Below are 22,928 nucleotides of genomic sequence, written 5' to 3'. Positions count from 1 at the left end.
TGGTGCATTGAGGGGACACAAGCGCGCGAGTGCTCTCGTCTTTCGGCGGCCGCACCGTCCAGCCGTCATCGTCCTTCGCAGCCGCGGATTCTGCCTAACGCCTTCGACGCTGCAGTTAGGCGACTTGAATATCGAGGTAGCGCTGAACAGCGACGTGCCGCCCTCACCACCACCGCCCCTGCTCCAGACTGTGGCCCCCCAGCAGCCACAAGCCGGGGCAAGTCAGGGCAGCACGGGTTTGCCATTCGACGAAGAGGCCAAGCTCGTGTACGGTGTGATGGTTTCGCTACGCGCGATGGTGAAGAAGCTTTCTGGACGGTATGGTCGTATCCCCTGCGCGTCCAAGTTGTGGTGTCTGATCAAATGATCTGCATCCTGCAGAGACGAACAGTTCACCTCATACAAAACTTCCGCATACAAGCTTCACCTCTTCGAAACGCTCTCTGGCTACAAGTTCATCATGCTTTCCGACCCTTCTACTGATTCCCTTCGATTCATCCTTCGTCAGATCTATACCGGCCCCTTCCTCGAGTACGTTGTTCGCAATCCCTTGGTTCAGATGGACTCGAAGGAACGAGGCATCGATAATGAGTACTTCCGCGCGAGCACGGACCGTTTAGTCAGAGGACTGTCTGTTTTCCCGTAGAAGGGCAACGTCGCGTTACTAGCGAGGTGGAGGAGCGACAATTGCATGAACATCCATATCCTTGATTATCCGAAGTAGAGTAGATTGCTAAGCTGTACATCTAATGAAATCAACAATAACGGGAACTAAACAAAATCAGTCCTCCATATCCGTCAACGGACTGGCAGATCTCGCGTCCGCCTCCTTAGTGCTGCTCTCCTTTGTCGACAATTCAGGCTGCCCATCCCGCTCGCTTTCTTCACTCTCAAACTGCTTCCTCAACACGCTCATCAAGCTCTCCTTCATCTGCTTCTCAGCCTGTCCCTCGCCTTTGCCCTCGCCCTCCACCACCTCCCCTGCGACGGCTTCATCGAGGGCCAGTTTCGTCTCGCCCAGTCGCAACATGTCCTCCTCGATCGTACCTCTGGTGACGAGTTTTACGACGTCGACATCCTGTTTCTGACCGATGCGGTAAGCGCGATCTTGGGCCTGCCTGTCATTGTGTGGGTTGAAGTCTTGATCATACCTTTTCGACCGGGGAACAAATGAGTCGAGCAGCACGGGCGGCAAAATGATGAAACGCACATGACGACAACACTCGCAGCAGTCAGGTTGATGCCCATTCCACCAGCACGGGTAGACAAAAGGAAGACTGGTATTGACTCGTCTTCAGTGAAGTCGTCCACCAGGGCCTGACGGGCGTCCACTGGGGTTGAGCCTGTCAAGGTGACGAACTTGACATCTTGTTGTCTGAGGATGGTCTCCAAGATGTCAAGCACTTGTGTGAACTGGAGAAGAAATCAGAAACAGTAGGTGATAGTTCGCTCAGCGAAATCATACCTGAGAAAAGACAAGGATCCGACGACTTTGGGCTATATACTGCCTGATGAGCTTCAGTAACACCGTGATCTTGCCAGCGTCGAGGTAGCATTTATCATCTTGCACAAACTTCTGCAGAGACTGGGAGGGTGTCAGATAAAATATCGATGACTGCGATCCAAGCTCACCTTGTATCCTTTGCAGAATAGTTGCAGTTCGGCGTCCGTCATCACCTCGAGGTCCTCCCTCACGTATTGGGACACGGCTTTCCGTTTCTTGTAATCGGGCTCCTTCATCAAGAGCCTTGTCATACTAGCCAACGTATCGTCGGTGAACAGCTTCCGGAAGAGCATCGGATGCAAGGCTGCTTTACGCAGATCCATGAGCACGTTCGAACTGTTCTCGATGTACATTTTGTCCTTGGTACGCGCCGTGGCCTTCGTTTTCTTCTTGGATGGTTTGCCGTTCCGGCTCACTGACTCAGGCTCCGCCTGATTCTCGTCATTCTCGGCAGCGTCGAAGATAGTCTTGCGGGATCGTTGGAGCGTCTCGCGATATATCGACTTCTGGATGGCGCTCATATCACACCACTCGATGCGCTCCACCTTCTTAGGCAAATCCTTGAGGACCTGTTGGGTTTGTCAGTGATGTGAATTGCTCAAAGCAGAAGACCAACTTACTTGGTCTTTTCGCCTTCGTAGCACGAACGGAGTCATCATTTTCTTTGCACGAGAAACACGTTCCTGGGCGAGCAAAGAGACCTTCGAGTCGCCCTTCACCTTGAAGATAGCCCGGAGTGAGCCCAAAGCCTCAGCGAAATGTTCGGGTAGGATGAAATTCATCAGCGACTAGCGACTACGTTCAGTATGCCATGTGCCCATAAACTATAGTGAACATACCACAAGCTCTTGTAGGTTGTTCTGCAACGGTGTCCCCGTGAGTAACAGCCGCCACTTCGATTCGTACTTCAGGAGCGCCTGATAGCGCTGTGATTGAAAGTTCTTGAGGACATGTCCTTCGTCGAAGACGCAGCTCTTCACCAAGGTCAGCTCGGGCAGCGAACGAAGACGGACCACACGTACATCCCACTCAATCCTCTTGAAGAATTTTCGATCCTTATCATCACCTTGGGCGAGATTGTATGTCGTGATCAGTACCTCCCAGCCATTCTCTACACCTTTGCACGCTTGTGTTTCTTTTAACGTTTCCCGAAGCATCGGTCTTTCGTCTTTGCCAGCGTAGTATGTCTGAATAACCATGTCTGGAGCGAATCGCGCAAATTCTCGGCACCAGTTTTCGAGGGTGGAGGAGCTGTTCATACGAAATCAGATGGCATAAGGCGATGATGTAGCGAGGCGACCCACGGAACAACAACCAAGTGCGGCCCTTTGTTACCACGTTCCTTGAGGTGAGCAAAGAAGCTTATGACTTGAATGGTCTTGCCCAAACCTATGATGACAGATATCAGGACGCATGCTACAGACGGTGTGGGATCGAGGAACTGACCCATCTCGTCCGCTAGAATACAGCTCAACCCTTTGCGATATAGGAGTCTGCAGTCCGACGTTCAGCAGCGAAACTTGTGTGGGCTGGCAGTTACTAACCGCAGCCAGTTCAAGCCTGCTAATTGGTAGTCCTTGAGCTGCACATCATTCGCGATGAGCGTAGGCTGCGACGATAGATAATCGCTGGATGCTTTAGCAGAGATGTTGACTATATGCAAGGCCCCGTCGTCCGCATCGTTCAACGGGGAGACTATAGAAGTCTCCTGCGAAGATGTGCCATCCCTTTCCTTGCCCTTAGTGGACGGTCGGGGGTGGCTCCAAGAGGCTATTGCCGCGCGTAGCTGCGCTCCAATCTTTTCGCAGTCGCGGAGGATATCGTCGACGGCTCGGTATCCCTCAAAGATGGCGGTACAGTCTTCGAACATTCGTGAGCTGATTCCGGCAGGCCCAGCCTTTTTCTTCCCTTGACCAAGTTTCTCCTTAAGATCATCGACGGAGGTGAAAGGTCGTAGCTCGATGATCTTTGCGGCCTGCTCCATTGTGCATCCTGGAATAGAGCTCTCACCTGGGTTCTTCGAGGATATCAAATCTTGAAACTCACCAGTGAGTTCTTGTATGGCGTCGGTAGCAGCAGTGTTCAGATACGCGAACACGCGATCCTCGTTGGAACCGCCGACGGGAGGCGAAGTCCGGATGTCCTCTGCGTCGCTCGCCTCCGCTTCTGACTCGGATTCAACGACGACCTTCCTGGTCTTCTTCATCAGGCGAGAGCGGGCAACGATAGGACTCGGCGGTGAAGGTTCACGTCGGACTGTGGGCTTGACGGGAGACGGCGTTGAACTAGTGGCAATGGGTTTCGCCGGGCCAGTGACGGGCCTGTTGCGATAGATCAATGAATTCTTCCCCTTCTCCTTGATCGCCTCCCTCTGCGCTTTCGTCGCCTCATCGACCTCTTTGACACGGCCGGTGACGCTGGGCGACGTCTTCGTAGGGCTGGCGACTTTGGGAGTCCAGGTACTATCTATGATTAGAGCCGTAGCTCCCTTCGCGTCTCCCTTCGTTTCATCCCACGCAGCTCGCAGGCGGTCGGGCTCTTGGTCGACGAACGTGAGCCTGAAACGGTTGAAACGCGTCTCGTCATCCGTCTCCGAGGTAGATGCCTGTGATGGACGCGGAGGGGAAGGGCGTTGGCCTCGGAAAATCCTCCGCGAAGACGCGTCGTCACCACTGGCGGGCGCGCTTGTTAATTCTTCGCCGGAGCCAGAAGGTACCCGCATGGGGACAGGCGCGGACCCGGATGCGACGCGTCCGGTGTCTCCTAGTCGTCGAGGAGGGGAGTCTTGAACGTTGAAGAGGTCCAGGGAGTCATGGGATGTAGGCTTCTGCGCACCGTAATTGGGTCGCTTGCGAGGAGGCCCGTCGTCCTGATGCCCGTTCACCTCCGATATCCCTCGGCTGTTTCCGCCCCAGTATGGAGAAGACGACACGTAACGATCGTGTTGTTGCGCCGTGAATCCACTCGGTTGCATCAAGGGGTCGTTGAAACGGTTGGGTCTGGCTCCCATGTTCCACGGACTCGGAGGCGCGCCGTTCGGCACTGTCGACGGCGTGGGCATCCTAGCATGGGCGTTGTAGTGCTGATATGGGCGATAGCGGTTATCCGGGCCCAGTGGGCTAGAGTTCGGCACGAGGACATTGCCGGTGGGGTGTGGAGGAGAGTTGTGGTACGGCGATGGCAGTGGCATGCTGCCGCTGGCGTCGCGCGACTGCTGCGGTGGGGCATAGAACCTTTGCGCGTTATTCCATGCGTTGTGCTCGACGTGGTGCGTCTGGTTGTGTTCTTCAGGGTGATGCTGAAAAGCAGGAGGTGATTTATTGAAATGGAGACCGCTCAATGCCGCGGTCTGCGAGCGATCAAAACTGTGCTCAGCGACGACCGACTCGACGATGACGCCAGCTCAATAACTGACCCGATTCGCTGCGACGTCGTGCGGAACAGACATGGCTTTACTTCGTATTATGTGACACCGCAGGGATAAGGCGGGTCAGATAAGTGTGAGGTGGGCAACGGCGTCGAGGGAAGAGCAAGAGCCACGTCGGAATCTCAAATCAGTGCCACCGCACGAGACAAAGGAGAGCGTAATGTAATATAGCATTGCACATGAGATACATACACGCAAATACAACGTAATGTAACGGGGGAGGGAACAACAACATCATACAACCTGCAACACCACCTATGCGCCTGGCATCAACCACAGGAGATGCGGCGAACGAGAAAGCGAAGCACAGCGGGATAGACACGACGGCGAAAAGGCCAGAACCGACCAGAGACAGGTGAACTCGGTGGACCCCACGTAGAGCTCGGATAGGTCTGGGCTACGTGGACAACTAGATCCCAGGAGTCGAGAAGACTATCCCAAGCCTGAGATACGACCAGCTGAAGGTACCTTGGGCACGTTTTGCACTTCGTAAAACAACGGCGATGTAGAGGCAGCGACGAATCTTGGTGACGTATCGAGGGTCCGGACTGGATACGGCTGTTCATTGCATAAACGCAACGAGGGATAGCGGCGCCGCAGGGAGGTGACGAAGCAGTCATACGTTCGCAACTAGACTGAACAGACCAGGTAGAAAGCGAACACGTTGAGGATGGAGAAGAAAAAAGCGCGCCCTGGGTTGGTTTCTTCGTGGTTGCATGGATAATGGTGATTCAGGGCATCATGGGGCATCATGGCGACTGCTGAGATATGACCAACATTTCCGGTCCCACGAGAGTGCGTGCAAACAATAATATCAGCTTGGACGCGGTTAAACTCCAAAGCGACGAACAAGAAGAGGACGCCGCCGGTACGATATTCCCAAGATAACGCGGAAGGGACGGAAGAAATCACGGATGCAATGCAGCGCACCAGACATCCAAGCCCTCTTCAAATCGGCGCGCGACGCAACGTCAATAGCCTATAGATGCCTGGCATTACTTGAACAAATCAAGGGAAGCCTTGGAATGCGATCGCCATCGACCCTTTGATGGCAACGGACGCTTGATGCCGCTTTCAAAGAGAGTATACCTTACCGACGAAGATACATGGCCACATGTGACCAATGAGGCAAATCTACGTGGATTGTGCACTATTTTCAGTACATGAGACGGAAAACTCGGTGAAAATCAACGTACTCGGCCTGAGGGAAGTACCAGGGTCAGCTGTGATCATGCGTTCGAGACCAGGTATTGAACATCTCCACGCAAACCCGGCACCCGTGGGTGTAAAAATTGACACAGCAGCCTCCTGCGTCAATTTTCGGATTTGCTACGTGGCATCCTCAGGTCGCTTATTGGAGGCTGAATGAAGCGGTTTCCGTCAACAACTGGCCTGTCCATGGGAAAGCACGTCGTGAACGTACTCTATCAGCATATCGCGTCCGATCGCATGTTTGATCAGCGCTAGCGGTAATTGACGAGCGCTGTTGCGCAACAACAACAATGCCCTGAGTGAACAGCAGCCGTTCACCCTGGCAGACAAAAGAAACTAAGGACTCGAATGCAACATGATTCGTGGCAGAGAATGAGCCGAAAGGCTCGGCCATGCATTAGGAGGGGGAGGGGGTGCGGTGTCGTGGTGATGGTGATGGTGGAAGGAAAGAGACGTTGGGTTTGGGTTTGAAGTCACGGGTGAATGATCACGTCACCCACGCCGCCCGGCGCAGCCCAAGCCGGACGCGGAATGCCCGGCGCTCGCTCACTAGCGCTGCACTGCGCAGTATCGACAGCACCCTACCTGTCTTCCTACCACGATGTTTGGCTTGGATTTCATTGCGCTTCTAATCCTTCTGCTCTCACTGGCGATCGTCCTTGTTGTGACGGTCCCCTTGACCGGAGCGCTTGTCAGGTGCGACCGCAATGTCGCCGTTTTCCAGGGGCAATCGTGCTGACTACCGCTGCCAGGCTCCGAGCGAACTTCAACCCAAAAGGTTTGCACTTGTTCACCTTTCATTTGTTCACGAGTAATTGAACGAAAACGAAGGATTGCAACTCGACCATGAAGGCAGCGTTCAACCGCATACAGGTCCGTAATGACCTTCGGGCTTTTGTGCTTGAACACGCCTTAACGTCAACATCTAGGCCCTATCGTCACGTCCTACTTTGGAATGCTCAAGCGAGTGTACAAGATCGAGGTGTGTGCAAACGATTTTGATGATTGCACAGCATGGCTCATTCGAGCAGGGAGTTTCGGGATTGTACAAGGGGTTTAGTGAGTTTTTGAGTCCATCTCTACAAGCATCGTGCTTACCTCGTCGCAGTGCCCACGCTCTTGTCTACGGTTCTCATCACGTTGTTCGTGATCGTGTTCTTCGTGAGTGCCCCGTCCAATGACCGTCATAACGATCGTTCATGCAAGCAACTAGGATGCCACCACCATCGCTAGGCATGACGCGTACAGTGCACCGCCAACTGGCGTGCTTGGGACGTTGGCGTTCGCGACCATGTACATGCTCGTATCCCTGCCAGCAACGATAATAACTTATCGGTATGACTACTCTTCAATGTCTTTCGTTCTTTGAATAATAGCTGGCCAATAGTGCGATCACAACACCGCACAAGCTTCCATGGGTCAATCCTATGGTGTCGCTCAGGGTTCTACTCACGCCTACTGAACGGCGCCGCCCGTACAGTCTGTATTGTTTTTCATGATATGCATATCGCTGCTAACCGATTTCGCAGTCCTCTATCTCACCCCCGGACTGATCGCGGCACAGCTTGCACACATCGCATACGTGACTATGTAAGTCACTTCACAAACACGTCTTGCGACAGTCTCTGACCAAGCATTCAGAGTACTTCAAGGATCTCGTCGCTTGCTCTTGCCGCAGCTACAATCCGGGGAGGCTTTCCCAACGGAAGACGTTTCGGCATGGCGAATCGTACTCTTCGTATTCATGGCGGCTCTCAGCACCGCGGCCCTTTGCCCCCTCGAGGTCATCACGACGAGACTCGCCATCCAGCGTAACCACGCCTCTGCCGAGTACAACTCGGTTGCGCAGGAAGTAGAAGGCGACGCGGAGGAGACCGTCGAGTATGCGGGCGCCGAGGAAGATGTCATCGGGTATGGTTGCTAACCTATCGATCCTTGGCACCCAAAACTCATGATGCATCTTGCCATGCGCAGGTTGAGGAGCGAGCGTGATCCATACCTTGGCCTTGTCGACTGCGCCAAGAGGATCATTGATGAAGAGGGCATCCGTACCTTATATCGCGGCTGGTGGATTACCTTACTTGGAGGTGTTGGCAGACCAGTCGCGTAAGGTACTTGGAGAAGTTCGACCGTATGATCAACCGAGGACTCGCTTTGCATTCGAATTACGAGATCGATTTAATGGGCACTGTATAATATGTTGACTACTCATCGTATATCATGCGACGTGCTAAGCTGGGCTCCAGCTTTTTGATTCGCGCGAATTTACTTCCGCTGCTTCTTCGTGGCCAGCAGGACCAATAGCTTGGCGCGGGACTTGGCGCCTAATTTATCCGAGGTATGTACTCCGTTCGAATAAGCGACCGAGGCTTGAACGCACACATGTACATAATTGAGATTTATATCATCGGGGTCTTGTTTCCGAGCCGCGAGGGCAAGGATCAATACCGCATTGGCGACCGGCCGGCCCCATTACGCTCGTGTGGCCTTTTCTTGGGAGAAGTTGCGGAGTAGATAGCAAGCGCGCGTATGCGTGTGAACAAACATGAGCGCGCATATTCCGCAAACAGCACGCACCTCCCATACGCCTCGCGTACAGAATTGCGTGCTAGGTCGATATCCCACAGCAAATGTACAGCGGTCCGCAATTGACAGATACCAGTGAAAGGTACCCTGATCAAATGGGTTGCGCGGATAATAAAGCCATTGCCTACGCATGAGTCGGGTTATCGTCCTCGTGTATGCATTTCTTTCCGTCTCCGTCGGAAGCCGGCCGTGAAAAGTACCGTGGTCCGCATTAAGATCCTGACTCGCAGACCTAGACCCTCTCGGGCTGACACAGCTGGTAGTTGAATGGTCAGATTGCGTGGGCCAGGCACTGTAACTTGGGCTCTGCCTCAGCTGCGGTCGATCTACTCATTTACCTGCCTCTATAGGAAAGAGGCTCACTAAAATTGCGAAGTCGTTCTCAAAACGTATCGAGGCCACGAGTGATTCTGCGATTGCAAGAGAACCGACGTCTGCATGTCAGGTTTCCATCAATAGGAAGACATCGTTGTACCTGTATGGAGACAGCTGTCTTGTGCCCGATGATTGCCTATCACAGTGGTAGCCGCGTGTATGGGACAACTGGTCCTGCGCGTAAATCGACCGGTCAAGATCACCATGCATCCTGCTGCAAGTCCAGTCCGGATCAGCGGTGAACCAGGCGCTCCGAAATTGATTAGTTTTGTTCAAAGCGATCTGCAGGCAGTCAGGTCACTCACGACGTGCACTTGGGATTTATGCCTTCAATGGAGCTGTAACGCACCGACAACCTTCATCGCCAAGGGTGCAAGCCTTTCGCGGCCTCCGGTGACTTCAATGCCTGGCCTCATCGCCCTGACCTCAAAGCTATTTCTCGACAAAATAGGCTTGATTATGCCACAAGCGTCCGGAGTCGATCATCATAGGTAGACGCCGGCCGTGTTTGCCACAATGAACGCGATGCTGACGACATGATGTGACACGCATATCAAGTAGAACAGAGTTCTTGTATGACCGAAGATACTCACAGCTCATAGGGTCGGCGGATATATATCGCCCCCTCCTCTCACGGTGCCACACCAACGAGGAGCTTCCTTGATGCGGCTCTTGGCAGGGCTCCGTAAGAGTGAAGCCCCGGTCGACGGCTTCTCACTGTTACGGGTGAGGGCGAGAGCCGAGAACAAGTATTCGCCGCACCGCCCAGCCAGCGGCTGTTGTCATATGTAGGAATCACCTGAGCACTCGCAACTTAGCCATACCGCCAAGCCTCTGTATGTCAATGGAAAGGGAAGTACCCATGAGCCATTCGTCGAAGTACGCGGGAGCGAAGACAACGGCGGCAGACTGCACCGGGTGCTTGGCTGGCGTCGATTCGACATCGGCCTCCCTGTTAAGATGATTATGATGTCGCATTAGGTTCCATCTACGATCTCAACCAGAGGAGCAGGTTCGCGGGACAATCGGTGCGAAGTTGCCAAGCACGAGGAACCGTCGGGAGAAGACCGATTAGGACTCCGGTAACGGCCCGGCTCGAGGAACATCGCTGACTAATTTGTCCTGACCATGAACTTGACGCCATGGGTGACCAGCGAATGACCGGTTTCACACGCAACCATAGAGCGCGGAGATCCTGCGAGGAATCTTCACGATGGCAGCTGTTTTTTCTTCTCGGGAAAATGGTGTGGATCATGGAACGGAGCGTGCATCTCTCCGAGCTGTATTGCTGTTATATTTGACTATGTGTAGTGAAGAAGTTGGCTGCGCAGAGTCCAATATCGACTGCGCAAAGTCCAATGCCGTCTTTCCTGGACAAGAGAGCAGGAATCGTCAACGCAGGACTCTACACGGGGACACGAAAGCTGCGACTGCGAGTATCTGAGAGGAAAGGACGCACCCGAGGCTCCGAGGATTAAGCTCGAGAACTGATACCACCAGATCACGACAGAAGTCACGAACATATTGCTCGAACAGTTAACTGCGGAGAGAGACCTGATGGCCCAGTGCTTCCCATTCGATAAGTGAACGGATTGAGGATGAGAACGATGGGCATATACTGACGGATTGTGAGAAGTCAGCTGTGGAAACGTGGGCGAAGTTGGGTTGTGCGATAACCCAGATAATCCCAGGACCGACATGAAAGCCGATTACTCCCCCTGATTGCGATCACACCCACAGGCTAGGATGGTGCCATGTGTCGCTCGCGGATTCGAGCTTAGCTCTCGGGTCGCCGCACAGCCGGATCATAAAGCATGTCAAGGAGACAAACCCCGTCGATACCAGAATCAGTCGATATTGTGTGGGCGCTCGAGGAGTCGAAATGCGGCAACGGTTCCGGAAGGCAAAACGAAACCGGTATTATGTCAGACAATACCATAGAGGTAATATTGTTCAGCGCCGGACATTGGTGGACCCCAGGTCCTTGCACAGGTTCACCACGTCACGATCGGTTGCATGGGTGTGACAACGCTCCCATGCGAAAGCTCGCGCGGCAACTGCTACCGTCCTAGTCTGTCGGTTTCAAGGGATGCCCTGAGCATGGAATCTCCCCCGGTTCCGACCAAGACAATGAACCCTTTCACACTCCAAGTGCGATTGCCTGAATTCAGTCAGGGGAGATAACATTGTATCTCCGCACGAAACGGCGGTTCGTACAGGATGCACCTGTCGAAAGCGGCATCCAGACAGCTAGCTCCCTCACTTGCATCAATGGACGTCCTTCCTCGAAGCAACTCAGAGCCAAGCACGCCAAGACCGTGTAACTATTAGTAGTTCTTCGTTCATATAACACCAGCCCCGCAAGATTGTTCCTCACACTCGTACCGAAATGACTCCCGAAGCTTCGACCACTAAAAAACGTTCTCTCGTTCAGCGGACCACTCCAGCTCCGGACGGCGATCATCGCAAGCGCCCCCGTAATAGAGCAACAAAATCTTGTCTTAATTGCTTCAAGTCGAAGAGGATGGTAGGCTCTGCAGTATACATGATCTGTTGTCGAACAGACCTAATAAAATGCATAGTGCGATAGGAAACGGCCGTGCACCAGATGCACGCAACTAGGGTTGGTAAGTACCGGTGATTTGTTGCTTCAATCAAGATGTTGACCATTTTTACACTAGACCGGCCTCGTGCGTTGTACCTATTGGGCCCAGCATTGCATACTGATATCTGCAACGCAGTGTGTGTATGAGGTGGATGACCCACAACAAAGGTAGATAACCCCAGATTAGTATGTTTGACAAACCGCCGATGCACTTCGCTATAAAGCAGCGATACCCAAGACGAGCAAGCAAGGCTCAAGCGACGAGTCGCGGAGCTGGAAGGCGTGATCAGGGAGGTCAGCAAGGTTCATCTCATCTTCGCTCGTTTCCACTCACGCCCCACTCCTTAGCTGAAAAACAAACCTCATCCACGCTGGGTGCTTCCTACCTTGAACGGCGATACATCAGCGAACCAGTTATGGCGTCCCCGCTCGCAGAGTGCGCCAACGCGCAAGGGACAGGGGATGTCGAGCACCGCTGCCGCTCCACTCAATCAAACCTCGCCCTGCTCCTCTACGTCTTCGCTATCCCCTCCAATCTTGGCCGTTGACATCGCCAACGGTGGCTCATATTTTCCGCCGTTCAGTCTCCCATCTCCCGTCAGCGGTACCCCGTCGCCCTCTGCGCGCACTCCGATACAGGACTTCCCGCCAGACATGAACCATGGTGACGCGGCCGCTCACTTTGGGCTCGACCAAGACTTGGCGTCCCTCTTGGCGGTATCATGCCAAGGCTTGGTTGATGTGCACGAAGGCATACTCGAGTCCATGCCAGATCATTTCGCGGAAGGATCAAGCCCGATGAATGCCGGGCATACTCCGAGCGATATCGCTTTTCATGAGCTCTGTGACACTCAGACCGCCATGCAAGCTCATTGCGCGTGTTTGACAGAGCCGACGAACTACCACGCGCTGTTGGAACTTTCCTTGCGTCTGCGTCGGGCTGCTGACATTCTGTCGCGCTCCTCACATCACTGCTCCGGATCTTACTGCCATTTACTCCAGCGTATCGCGGAGCTTGATCTCCTCACGACGTATGTTCTCCTTCTCCGCCCTCGGTAATTGTCGTGCTGACAAATCTGTAGAAATACCCTCGGGAATATACTCACACCGCCGGACATCGCATCGACATTATCTTCACGCGGGGTACCTGCCAGTCCGAACCATCTCTCTCCTCGTATTATGCATGCGTCCAAGCGAGGAGAGCATTCGGTCAATCATTCACCCGGACTGGGCACTGTATCTCCCCGTTCCTTGCACTCGATGCCTCAGTGGGGTCCAATGGGCTCTGGAATACCGACCCCGACTGGCGGGGGGGACGCCTTCATGTCTTGGGACCCACGAACTCATCCTCAATCCGCGGTACCCCATCATGGCTGACGCATGCATGCGCTCTGGTCCGCACATCCGATCCTGTCTAAGATACCGAGCTTGGATAATGGACTGGCAGATGATGGTCCATCATGTATGATTGTATCACTATGTTGTAGACTTGTGCGTGCTTGATGATTTGGAAGATAAATTATAGCCTTGGTCGTCTTGGATAGCAGTCTGGAATCTATTGGACATTGCGCGTTACATCTTCGAAGGATCGTGGATTGAGCGTCAGAGCGAAGGATTCGCGGCGAGCTAGAACGGCTATCGGCTACTCTATTCTCTCTCCTGTTATCCAACACGAAACAAGATGGGTAGTCCACCTGCGACATTTCAGGCAGAAATACGCCGTGGTCGGAGACGAAGGATGCCTGATGGCCATATGGATCATAATGCCGAAGCTTTTTAGTCACATCTTCGTCGGAAATAACGTCACGCATCTTAGAGAAAGTCGGCATAGTAAGCGACAGCCCGCCACGTCCTCACCGGAGATCGGGCCATCGGGGCTTCACAAGTTCGCAAACACCGGAGAGACGTGGGTGTCATTCTTTGACACTATCACGACCGCGAGGCAGGATGAGCCTCGTAAACGAGCTCTACAATCCATCCCCAACTTGAAGTTGCGGGATAGGGCTGCGGTAGACCGGATTTCAGAGAAGATCGGGTGTATGCACTGGGATCACTAGGGTCCCTAGCGGAGTCTGCACAAGACCTTTCGCATAGCATGGGTTTATCGGAGTGGGATTCCTTGAACAGGTTTGCGAACGCCATAGCCCAGGCATGTTTGCCACCCGTTTTCCGGCAGTAGCCGCGTATTCAAGACGTGTCATGGTGCAGAATACCTGAGAACATCGGGCCACAACAAGTCTCAAAGACGATCAACATCTTGGCTCGAAAGCCATCATCCAATTACATACCTTCGGAGGTCCAGAGATTAGTTTCTGGGCAGGCCCATCTGCTAAGAATGAAGAAAGTCTGGACTACTCAGCTATTCTTGACGCTCTTGATGCTTGCGGGCGTGTTCTGTGTAAAGCTACTCCGTATCGTATCAGAGGATAGCTAGCGCACGAGGACCTTCGAAATATCCAATCGTTGGGCATTGTCCTGTATTGGGCGGAATACTCGGGTTGGAGGTCGTGCCCAGAACTCCGGTCCAGGCTCAGCAATCCAGAGAGCAGTAAATGTTACGAGAAGATATGAGAAATAGCACCAGTTTCGATTTCGGATTTTGGTCTGCTACGGCAAGTTCGAAAATTGACTGGAACGATCCGGAAAACTTTTTGCTCATCGCTGATAACCTTCAACAAGACCAACAGCGAGCTCGACTGAATGAGTCCGCTGCTTTGTCATCGCGTCAATTACGTAATACACTTGGGCGCCTCTACCAACGCCTTTTCCGACCGGGCATCCTTCGACACGCTCGACATTCGTACTTCACCACTTATTTCGAGACCATCATGGCATCACATCTGGTACGTATGATTCGCGGCAAATATTGTGATCTTGCTCATTGCGCCATGCCAGGCTAACATCTTCGGCACGGAACAAGACCGCGTTAACTGTTCGTTTTACTACAAGGTTTGTCACCGTCATGCATCACCCCACAGGGATGAGCTAACGAAATCTGGAAGATTGGAGCATGCAGACACGGCGACCGCTGTTCCAGGAAGCATATCAAGCCGTCGTTCTCCCAGACTATCCTGCTCCCGAATGTGTACCATAACCCCGCCCACGACCCCGTCTGCCAGCTCACCGAGCAGCAGCTGCAAGAGGGCTTCGATGCCGTGTACGAAGACCTGTACTGCGAACTGTCAAAATTTGGACATCTGTTGGAGCTCCATGTGCGTTAATTTGTTCTGGCTGTTCATATCCTCGGAGCGGAGCTGATCGCTTGTGTCCATACCCAGGTATGTGACAATGTCGGGGATCACCTCATTGGGAACGTTTACGCACGATATGAATGGGAGACGGAGGCGCAAGCTGCCGTGGACAACCTGAACAATCGCTGGTACGCAGGTACGTATTGTGCTTTGCTTCGACGCTCTCTCTCAGGTCTCACCCTGTTCGCACTCTGACTCCTCTGATGTCCCACAGGGCGTCCACTTTATGCCGAATTGTCACCCGTTACCGACTTTCGCGAAGCATGCTGCCGTCAGAATGAGAACGGGGAATGCAACCGTGGTGGATTCTGCAACTTTATGCATCTCAGGCTAGCGTCGAAGGAGCTCGTGAAGTCACTGAAACACGGGCAGCGCTTGGAGCGGCGTCTCAATCCTGCCACGGCCGGTCAAGCTACAGAAGGATGGGTCCCGAGCAAAAGACGGAGCGCGAGCCCTCCTTCTCGACGAGGCGGAAAAGACGGGGAGGACCGGTGGACCAGAAAGACGGAAGGCGAGGATAGGTGGACCAGGAAGGCGGTTTAGGGTGACAGTCTTGGAGCTTGCTTTACGGTACATCGCGGCTACGCTGATCCCTTTGTATGCCTATCGTCAGCCGAAGATTTTATCTGACAACTGTCCTGCACGTCTCAGACGTTGACCAGAAGTGAATCCGCATGCCGCAGGCATCTCAACAGCCATCGACTGAAGGGATGGAGAATGCCGCGCATCGAAGTAAGAGGCGGGTGCTCGCCAAGCCCATCCCACGCGACAGAACCAGACCCGGCCCACCGCCGGCATTTGTGAAGACCGCCGCGATTGGCCGGGGAGCAAAAGCACGCGACGACGCTCCTGCGTTACAGCCGTATGAAACACGATAATTAATATCCGGATTTCCGACGGACAACAGTTCGGCATTAACGTCGGAATACCCGTAGAATCGCATGTCGGTGCTCTTGACACTATGTGATCGAATATACCGATGGTCATTTATTACACGAGCCATCCACGATACAGCCCTCTCCCACCGTCCTGCAGAAGCTCCGGCCATTGAACGATGAAGCTAAATTACGCATATGACAGTTAGAGCAAGCTCCAAGGGGAAGAAGTAACGGCATGTACTCCCAGGTCAACGAAAGGTCTCAGTAGCCTTCCGGATAACGACAGGGTCCTAACCCGAGCGAAGGATTCGACATAAATGAGCCGAGGAGAGCGGATCCCGAAGAACTGTCGTCGTGGCGTCAAAGTTTATCTAAGGTTTCCAAGCCAAGACGGTCTCGCCGAGGGTGTACTGACGCGGTTCAGATATGTCGCGATGCAGAGCACCACGCAGGTGCCTGGACCATTGAGCAGCAAAACCTCCGGGAACGCTCCATCGATCCCACTTCGGCCCGGTTGGAGCATGAGGCTCCAGCTGGACAGGAGGGAAACAAGGGCCGTCGGGGGCGTTGTGACGAATGGTTGATGCACCCGCCGTGCGCGTGGGATGGTGATGATTCGATAGGGAGCCTGTTTCCCCTGAATGGAAGGCGGTGTTGCATGAGGCATCCAACGAACAGGTAAGGCACATACAGGTACTGCGCTCCCGCCGTCGGACATTGTCGATGCCTTCCGTGCCTCCAAGCTTTTGGCTTTGTTGGTACTTAAGGCATCGCCTTCGCTTACTATATAGATCCTCGGACAGTAGCGATTGAAATCCAGGGTAGAGACGAGCGTGAGTGCTTCGCTGGTATGGCCACCTAGAACCGGTAGTTGACATATATCAGGCCTTGGCGCAAATGTTTGGCTTACCAGAACCGAGAAATACAGCAAGGCTACATGCGTGTTGACGAGAGCCTGCTTGCAGCGATTTCTTCTCGCGAGGCAAGATGCAGAGTATTCTCAGTAGCGCGGCGAATGATAGTAGCACAACAACACCCAGGGCTGAGAACATGTCACGGAACGCTACAGGCCGATAGTCGGCCCGAAGTCAAGCGCACGATATAAGCGATTGTTCAGCTATGGCAACAGGCACACAGTGCAGTAAACCAGAGCAGAGCATGCGAGCAGTGTTCTGCAGCTACGATGATGGCCACTGTGCGGCCGTGGCAAAGTACGCAAGAACGTCACGCGCGGGGTTCGCGTCGAACGCGACGCGTTCCGCTCAACGTCCCGTTCATTATCGAACACCGCTACGGGTTTTCTACACTTCAGCCATTGACCACACTGTTGGTCTTCGAAGGGCGACATTATGGCCGGAGTGAGCCTGCAGCCGGATCGGGAGATGGCCGCGAACATTCGAAGGGCCGTCAAGGACTGTCGGGATCGCGGCCTCCTCTATGCCTCCAAGTGGTGAGCAAACGACTGGTTAGCCAGGCTCAAAAGGATATTCGAACGCATTCAAGGGCATCAGAGCTTTACTTGGCACTCCCCAGCCACTTAAGACAGCCGCAAGCGACGGATCAGCCCATCCACAATGGTTTCAACACCTCGACGCCGGCACGCCCGCGTTCGCCTCCGATGAACATATCGTTCGACCTTCAGGGATCCCCATCAACAACCACGACCATTGAGGGCGGTACTAGCAGCCATCCTATGGCCCCGAACTCGCACCCATGGCTAGGAGATAACGTCCTCGATATACAGGATGAAGATAAAGTCGACGTGGCGCGAGCGTGTATGGAGGCCAAGGAGTTTCAGAGAGCCGCTTTCATGCTGACAGGGTGTGTCGGACCCAAGGCTGCTTTTCTCGCTCACTATTCTCAGTACCTGGTAGGTGAATCCATGCCTTTCACAATGTATCGTGCGTGACTTGGATGAAGGCGGCAGAAAAGAAAGCATTGAACGATTGGCACGCATTAGACGGTGACTTATAACATGGTATACGCATACGTCTAAAACTTACCAAACTACGTCAGGCAAGCGAGGACAACCCGTTGCCCCCATCAATAAGGGCCTCCAGAGCTTGTGTGATAAGGTTGTGCTTACGGGCGACCCATGGATCTTGTTTCTGTGAGTACTTGGGCAGTTGCATCCACCTCTGCCCCTCTGAAAGCGAATAGGCGAGCCTTGTTTCTCTACCGATTATCGCGGCGAGAGGAAGCCATCGAAGCAGCTCTGCTGTCTATTGCTGCATACCCCTGGAACTGGTCGACGTGGCTCATACTCAAGGATTGCGTAGAAGATGCCAACGAGGTACGGGAAACTGTTCAGCACCTGAGGAGAGTCTAAGCCGGTTCCTTCGTCTAGCTCGCGGCCCTGATACCGCTGATACCCCTGCCCCCCAACCATCCCCTTGTTCAATTTTTCCAGATCAAGATCATGAATGAGTTGCAAAGTCCAACAGAAGAAGATATTGCCGTTTGTGACGCATTGCTGCAACCCACACATTTCCCTACCAGTTGCTGGGTCAAAGCACTCCGTGCGACTGTGTTATACAATATGCATGGTGAGACAAGTTCAGACTCCTTGTGAATTATATTCGAAGTGATGGTGCCACAGACTTCGCCGCCGCAGAGATGCAGTTCGAGCAAATAATTCAGATGGACCCATTCCGTATCGATGACATGGACATCTACTCGAACATTCTCTACGTACAGGACCATCGGCTGAAGTTATCCAGGGTCGCCCGCGAGTTCTTGAACCTGGATAAGGATCGTCCTGAGACAATGTGTATCGTTGGTAAGTAGCCTGGCAAATTCTGTCTCCTCGTTCTAGCATGTCGCTTCTGCTCCACTATTCGTAATGCTGACATACCTCTCTCGACTGCGGATTCCAGGAAACCACTATTCTCTGCGAGGAGAACACGAGCGGGCTATCAAGTACTTTAAGCGGGCGGTGCTCCTCGACAGGACCTACACTTCGGCTTGGACGCTGATAGGGCACGAGTACGTGGAGATGAAAAATTCGCACGCAGCTATCGAATCCTACCGAAGAGCCGTCGGTGAGCCCATCGATTCTCGCTTCCCGCGTTTCTCTCACGTCGCTGTGACATGTCCAAAGAAACCAACCGAAAGGATTACCGCGCATGGTTCGGACTCGGACAGGCGTACGAGTTACTGAACATGCATCAATACGCTCTTTACTATTTCCATCGGGCCACGGCTCTGCGGTATGTCATTCGTGATGAATTCAGACGCATCCTCGTGATCTGTCATCTATAGGCCCTATGATACCCGCATGTGGCAGGCCCAAGCACAGTGCTATGAAGAACTAGGCCGGTCTGTGACTTGCACCCTGCCGTCCATGTCCTCGCTCACATCTCCGTTAGGACTCGCGAGGCGATCGAATGCTACAAGCGAGCCCTTATTGCCGGCGCGGACCCGAACGATCCTTCCATACACGTGAAAGTCGCAAAATTATTTGACTCGATCGGAGAGTTCACAGAGGCCACGGCACATCATCGACGGGTGGTAGAAGTCGCTCGGGCAACCGGTAAGAGTTATTGATGACTGCGTCGTCCGTACACCACTCATTATCCATCCCAGGAAAACCGATCGCAGAGTACTCTCAGTCTGCCCTTTACGTCGCGCGCCAGCAGGTGCAGCAACTCAATGGGGACCTGGAGCTCGCGAAAGACTACTTGGAGCAGATCGTCCAGAGCAACGTGGAGGAGGTGAAGGATGCCAGCGAATATCTGAAGAAAGTCATGCAGATGATCGCAAGAAATCAAACAGTAGCGCATGGAGTTCCGATTACTACGGTATCATAGCACATGATTGTGATCTCATCTGTTCGCCCTCTGTGCTGTCCTTGATTTTTGCGTCGTCACCGTTCGAAATTAGAGTTTAGTAAGTTAGCGCCCGGCTGCGCGAGCGTCTACGTGACCACGTTTCGCCTTTCTCGCGGTCACGAGCGCGTACGTAGCAAAACAACCACAACGGCTGCAAGTATGTCGAAAGCGCCTGGGCCGTCTGCACCATTCGCTTCACCGTCCGCCCCTTCGACTTTCACTCCGCGAGATGGCACTTGGACGTCTGCGCCCGCATGGGCCCGCGCGGCGGTACCGGAGAAGACCGTCACTCCGATTCAGCCAGCAGCGCCTCCTAATGCACCATCGAATGTGATCAGAAGGCCCGATGCGCCCAGATTGATAAGGCGCACTAGTGAAGAACAGAGGGTCGTTGATCAGATCGGCGCACAGTATGTCGAGACTGCAGTTGCGGAATGGGGGGCCATCGCTAAATCTCAGTTGATCGATCAGGATAGCGCAACGCTTAGCATCTGACCATAACGCATCGCTCAAACCGGACGTGGACACTCCCTTTCGTGACGCGGAAGATGCGGTGGCTCGATTGCTACCGTATCACGTCTGGCAGCACCCTAAAGAGGACTTGAGCGCCTCGTCGTCGCGAAATGCAAAAGGCAAGGGCAAAGCGAGCGAAGTGGATTTACTTCGCCAGGAAATATCCGGTATGAAACGGCTATCTGTTCTGATTTCGCGTCAAAGTTGAAGCACGATGCAGAGACCCGAACAGCGTTGCAATGTATGAAACGCAAGCGAGCACTCGAAGACAGGTTTCGTCGCATCCGAACCAGGGCTGGCAAGGTGATATTCCCTTCAGTTGACCCGAGGCGTCGGTGTGGACGGGCCTGATCCTTTCTTCTGCGTAGACTTCGCCGAAGGACGCGATGTACGTCCTCGAAGCCGGCATGCTGGAGAGTGAACGCGCGGCGCTGCAAGCGCTCAAAAGCGAATTCAGTCAAGCTCGCAACACCCTGAGCCAGCTTGAGAAGGAAGCGCGCGCTCGGAACGCAGCCGCCACCGCGCAGACCCAACGCCCAACTCCGACGATCAACACACAGGTGCCAGGAAGCTTCGTCACAGGGTACCCGGGATATGGTCCAGCTTATGTGTACGCAACGCCTACATCGACCGTCAACCCCGCACAGTTGGCAGCGCCTTCGGCTTCCACCTCCACCACGACGATGTCTACCTCGAACACTCCTGTTGCTTCCACGCCCTCTAGCGCTTACACCCCATCTCGGCCCGCGGGGACGGTTGCACCAGGGTTCATCCCCGTCCAGCTTCCCATTACCTCCCTCCCCTCCCTTACCGCGATCGGGATTCTCCCCGTATCTGCCGCAGCTCTTCCAGCTCCCACTTCGGGACAACCCCAGCCGGCTGCTATCCTACGTGGTCTCACTTCTGAAGGCCGAATGATGAACCTCGAAATCAACGTCGCGATGCTACAGCCTTCGCAGACTCATGGGCTGGCGATGCTTTTAAACAGCATAATGACGAGGAACGGAGTAACGCCCAACGTGACAGGAGGACATGCTGGTCCAACTCCCGTTTCCCAGCCCGTTCCAAAGCCGATATCAGGCACAGCAGCGCCTACCAACAATCCGGCCTCATAGGATATTGGAGTCTTGCAAGTTGATTTCCTCACGGACATGCCACGTTGATAGTTCCCCGTAGATCAGCAATACGATAGTCATACATGATGTGATGTTGATCCCAATAATAGCTACACGATATAGTGCATCATGGGACGACGACAGTTCTGGACCAGTGAAGCTAGTACCTGCGTGCCTTTGGTATACAAAACAGTCAGGCTATGATTGCACGCCCCTAAACCAACCCAGAGCAAACCCATATCACGATCTTCTTGATAGTTTCTGTTACTTCTTCGGTGCTCAAAGGCTGACCGACTGGAGGGACATGCAGGAAAAGGACCTTTGTTGGTCGCGGGCGGTCGGGAGTTTCGGGGTGGTTGGGAGAGTTGGAAGAGGGTGCCACTGCACGCTGGGCTTCGGCGAGAGAACAGTAGTAGATGAAATCACACAGATAGTAGCCAGCGTCCATTGACGAGTAAATTTCCTGTTTTTGCGGAGGTTAGCGTTCGTGTGCAAGTGTGGGAGAGGTGATACCCACATCCATCCCAGATTCCTTGATGTAGTGTATGAGCTTTGGCACGTTGATGTCTGTCTCGAGCTCGGCGGGCATCTTCTCGTACCCAACACCGAACCCGCGGTTTGGCACCTCCGCGACTTTCGCTTCCTTCTCATCTAGGTTGTTCGCAGCCCGATGCCTTTGCGCCATCGCCAGTTCGACCTTCTCCTGATCCGTCAGTTCCGCTTTTGCCACGATGGGTGGCAGCTCGCCGGTGATATCCTTCATCAAGTAGCCTATCTTGTGTCCCCTCCGTTCCACCCGTAGCGGTCCACGACCTGCGACTCCGACGTGCAAGACGAAGTCGTATCCCTTCTCGGGAGCGGGTATCTCGGGAGTCAGTTCGGGCATGTGCTTGAAGGTGGGCGGGCGTGTATGCATGGTAGGTACTTCGTCCAGTACGTGTTGGTATATTACGGGAACCTGATGCGTGGTTATGTGTATTTGACGCGGGTCCCGGTCGATCTCGATCGGAATGGGGTCGGAGGATGGGTCAGAGGGGGGCGCTCGGGGAGGCGCGGGTGCAGGTGGGGGTGGGGGCGGAGGCGCTGGCGCTGGCACAGGGTCGGGAGTCGTGTCCATCTTGTCAGATGGGGGTTCCGGCTTTGCACCAAGTGGAGGCAGCGGGCCTTGTGGGGGCGGAGCGCGCTTGGGTGGCGGCGGTAAGCTTGCCGCGGGCGGCTCAACAGGAACTGGCTCGACAGTAGGGTCGACAACCAGTACCTCATTGTGCAGGTCCTTGACCGCCATCCATGACGGATTCTGTGAGATGTTTGCGAAGGGCTAGTGGCCCCGGACGTCAGCGGGCCGCGCCGACACTCAGACCGGCGACCTGTCTGCTCACCCCAAAGCCGGTGATCAGGACCTTGAAAGCGTCGTCTTCGATCGCTTGGCCATTGTAAGGAACAGGAGTCATAATATACAAGCCCCGAGAACAAGTATTTCAGACCCGACTGCCTTGCAGTGGTGAAGGCTAACCACTGCTGAAGTCAAGGAACGAAAGTTACGAAACTGATCTGACTAGATCGTACGGATCAGATTGAATCACAAAGCTGTGCAGTGGCTGTATACTCACGACATTCCTGCTTCGTCTTGCC

At 53.9% G+C, this 22,928-nt stretch overlaps 10 protein-coding genes across 10 annotated transcripts; 6 read left to right on the top strand and 4 right to left on the bottom strand.

Moving 5' to 3' along the window:
- Positions 1–13: 13 nt before the first annotated feature.
- PUNSTDRAFT_131478 (uncharacterized protein) lies at positions 14–646 on the top strand (the record flags this gene model as incomplete). Its single annotated transcript, XM_007380777.1, has 2 exons — positions 14–318; positions 382–646. Coding segments are annotated over 2 exons (570 nt in total), but the record flags the coding sequence as incomplete, so codon positions are not given.
- Positions 647–781: 135 nt separating this feature from the next.
- PUNSTDRAFT_61881 (SNF2 family DNA-dependent ATPase) lies at positions 782–3,710 on the bottom strand (the record flags this gene model as incomplete). The annotated part of the gene is made up of 12 exons (XM_007380776.1): positions 782–1,151; positions 1,211–1,413; positions 1,466–1,585; positions 1,633–1,863; positions 1,921–2,073; positions 2,125–2,292; positions 2,344–2,478; positions 2,527–2,755; positions 2,809–2,893; positions 2,951–2,997; positions 3,049–3,086; positions 3,159–3,710. The coding sequence occupies 12 exons, from the start codon at positions 3,708–3,710 to the stop codon at positions 782–784; spliced, it is 2,331 nt and encodes a 776-aa protein (XP_007380838.1).
- Positions 3,711–5,149: 1,439 nt separating this feature from the next.
- Positions 5,150–6,169, bottom strand: PUNSTDRAFT_118777 (uncharacterized protein). Its single transcript, XM_007380775.1, has 2 exons — positions 6,128–6,169; positions 5,150–6,065 (listed from the first exon to the last, which is right to left on the bottom strand). The coding sequence occupies exon 2, from the start codon at positions 5,549–5,551 to the stop codon at positions 5,201–5,203; it is 351 nt and encodes a 116-aa protein (XP_007380837.1). The 5' UTR covers positions 5,552–6,065; positions 6,128–6,169; the 3' UTR covers positions 5,150–5,200.
- A 541-nt stretch (positions 6,170–6,710) lies between these two features.
- On the top strand, positions 6,711–8,403 carry PUNSTDRAFT_98399 (uncharacterized protein). Its single transcript, XM_007380774.1, has 11 exons — positions 6,711–6,839; positions 6,896–6,921; positions 6,975–7,016; positions 7,073–7,125; positions 7,175–7,202; positions 7,252–7,304; positions 7,357–7,478; positions 7,531–7,622; positions 7,673–7,733; positions 7,785–8,054; positions 8,118–8,403. Exons 1-11 carry the CDS (start codon positions 6,745–6,747, stop codon positions 8,251–8,253), a joined length of 978 nt encoding a protein of 325 aa, XP_007380836.1. The 5' UTR covers positions 6,711–6,744; the 3' UTR covers positions 8,254–8,403.
- Positions 8,404–11,493: 3,090 nt separating this feature from the next.
- Positions 11,494–12,809, top strand: PUNSTDRAFT_98398 (uncharacterized protein; the record flags this gene model as incomplete). Its single annotated transcript, XM_007380773.1, has 7 exons — positions 11,494–11,631; positions 11,687–11,731; positions 11,786–11,794; positions 11,846–11,877; positions 11,934–12,003; positions 12,058–12,740; positions 12,792–12,809. Coding segments are annotated over 7 exons (993 nt in total), but the record flags the coding sequence as incomplete, so codon positions are not given.
- A 1,617-nt stretch (positions 12,810–14,426) lies between these two features.
- Positions 14,427–15,702, top strand: PUNSTDRAFT_50369 (RNA-binding domain-containing protein). The gene is made up of 5 exons (XM_007380772.1): positions 14,427–14,552; positions 14,605–14,658; positions 14,712–14,921; positions 14,988–15,096; positions 15,175–15,702. Exons 1-5 carry the CDS (start codon positions 14,538–14,540, stop codon positions 15,501–15,503), a joined length of 717 nt encoding a protein of 238 aa, XP_007380834.1. The 5' UTR covers positions 14,427–14,537; the 3' UTR covers positions 15,504–15,702.
- Positions 15,703–16,040: 338 nt separating this feature from the next.
- PUNSTDRAFT_63445 (oligosaccharide biosynthesis protein Alg14 like protein) lies at positions 16,041–16,890 on the bottom strand (the record flags this gene model as incomplete). Its single annotated transcript, XM_007380771.1, has 4 exons — positions 16,041–16,184; positions 16,254–16,466; positions 16,536–16,696; positions 16,749–16,890. 4 exons carry the CDS (start codon positions 16,888–16,890, stop codon positions 16,041–16,043), a joined length of 660 nt encoding a protein of 219 aa, XP_007380833.1.
- Positions 16,891–17,044: 154 nt separating this feature from the next.
- PUNSTDRAFT_98394 (TPR-like protein) lies at positions 17,045–19,666 on the top strand. Its single transcript, XM_007380770.1, has 12 exons — positions 17,045–17,288; positions 17,342–17,708; positions 17,759–17,801; positions 17,855–17,948; positions 17,999–18,131; positions 18,186–18,384; positions 18,438–18,617; positions 18,715–18,879; positions 18,939–19,047; positions 19,100–19,156; positions 19,207–19,370; positions 19,424–19,666. The coding sequence occupies exons 1-12, from the start codon at positions 17,188–17,190 to the stop codon at positions 19,645–19,647; spliced, it is 1,836 nt and encodes a 611-aa protein (XP_007380832.1). The 5' UTR covers positions 17,045–17,187; the 3' UTR covers positions 19,648–19,666.
- A 190-nt stretch (positions 19,667–19,856) lies between these two features.
- PUNSTDRAFT_82899 (uncharacterized protein) lies at positions 19,857–21,227 on the top strand (the record flags this gene model as incomplete). Its single annotated transcript, XM_007380769.1, has 4 exons — positions 19,857–20,078; positions 20,140–20,348; positions 20,402–20,499; positions 20,562–21,227. Coding segments are annotated over exons 3-4 (741 nt in total), but the record flags the coding sequence as incomplete, so codon positions are not given.
- On the bottom strand, positions 21,214–22,798 carry PUNSTDRAFT_50363 (uncharacterized protein). The gene is made up of 3 exons (XM_007380768.1): positions 22,676–22,798; positions 21,814–22,614; positions 21,214–21,759 (listed from the first exon to the last, which is right to left on the bottom strand). Exons 1-3 carry the CDS (start codon positions 22,745–22,747, stop codon positions 21,511–21,513), a joined length of 1,122 nt encoding a protein of 373 aa, XP_007380830.1. The 5' UTR covers positions 22,748–22,798; the 3' UTR covers positions 21,214–21,510.
- Between the last annotated feature and the right edge of the window lie 130 nt (positions 22,799–22,928).

This window comes from Punctularia strigosozonata, assembly GCF_000264995.1.
Source record: "Punctularia strigosozonata HHB-11173 SS5 unplaced genomic scaffold PUNSTscaffold_3, whole genome shotgun sequence".
In the NCBI taxonomy this organism is placed as follows: domain Eukaryota; kingdom Fungi; phylum Basidiomycota; class Agaricomycetes; order Corticiales; family Punctulariaceae; genus Punctularia; species Punctularia strigosozonata.
This window is presented reverse-complemented; position numbering and strand designations above follow the sequence as displayed.

Coding starts and splice junctions, on each gene's coding strand:
- PUNSTDRAFT_50369 (XM_007380772.1), top strand. Junction 14,922..14,987: donor GACATCTGTTGGAGCTCCAT/GTGCGTTAATTT, acceptor GTCCATACCCAG/GTATGTGACAATGTCGGGGA. Junction 15,097..15,174: donor GAACAATCGCTGGTACGCAG/GTACGTATTGTG, acceptor GATGTCCCACAG/GGCGTCCACTTTATGCCGAA.
- PUNSTDRAFT_50363 (XM_007380768.1), bottom strand. CDS start 22,747: ATGACTCCTGTTCCTTACAATGGCCAAGCGATCGAAGACGACGCTTTC. Junction 22,615..22,675: donor TCCTGATCACCGGCTTTGGG/GTGAGCAGACAG, acceptor CGGGGCCACTAG/CCCTTCGCAAACATCTCACA. Junction 21,760..21,813: donor TCAAGGAATCTGGGATGGAT/GTGGGTATCACC, acceptor CCGCAAAAACAG/GAAATTTACTCGTCAATGGA.
- PUNSTDRAFT_98394 (XM_007380770.1), top strand. CDS start 17,188: ATGGCCGGAGTGAGCCTGCAGCCGGATCGGGAGATGGCCGCGAACATT. Junction 18,132..18,185: donor GCGTAGAAGATGCCAACGAG/GTACGGGAAACT, acceptor TCCTTCGTCTAG/CTCGCGGCCCTGATACCGCT. Junction 19,157..19,206: donor TGCTATGAAGAACTAGGCCG/GTCTGTGACTTG, acceptor CATCTCCGTTAG/GACTCGCGAGGCGATCGAAT.
- PUNSTDRAFT_118777 (XM_007380775.1), bottom strand. CDS start 5,551: ATGACTGCTTCGTCACCTCCCTGCGGCGCCGCTATCCCTCGTTGCGTT.
- PUNSTDRAFT_98399 (XM_007380774.1), top strand. CDS start 6,745: ATGTTTGGCTTGGATTTCATTGCGCTTCTAATCCTTCTGCTCTCACTG. Junction 7,203..7,251: donor GGGATTGTACAAGGGGTTTA/GTGAGTTTTTGA, acceptor ACCTCGTCGCAG/TGCCCACGCTCTTGTCTACG. Junction 7,623..7,672: donor TGAACGGCGCCGCCCGTACA/GTCTGTATTGTT, acceptor CCGATTTCGCAG/TCCTCTATCTCACCCCCGGA.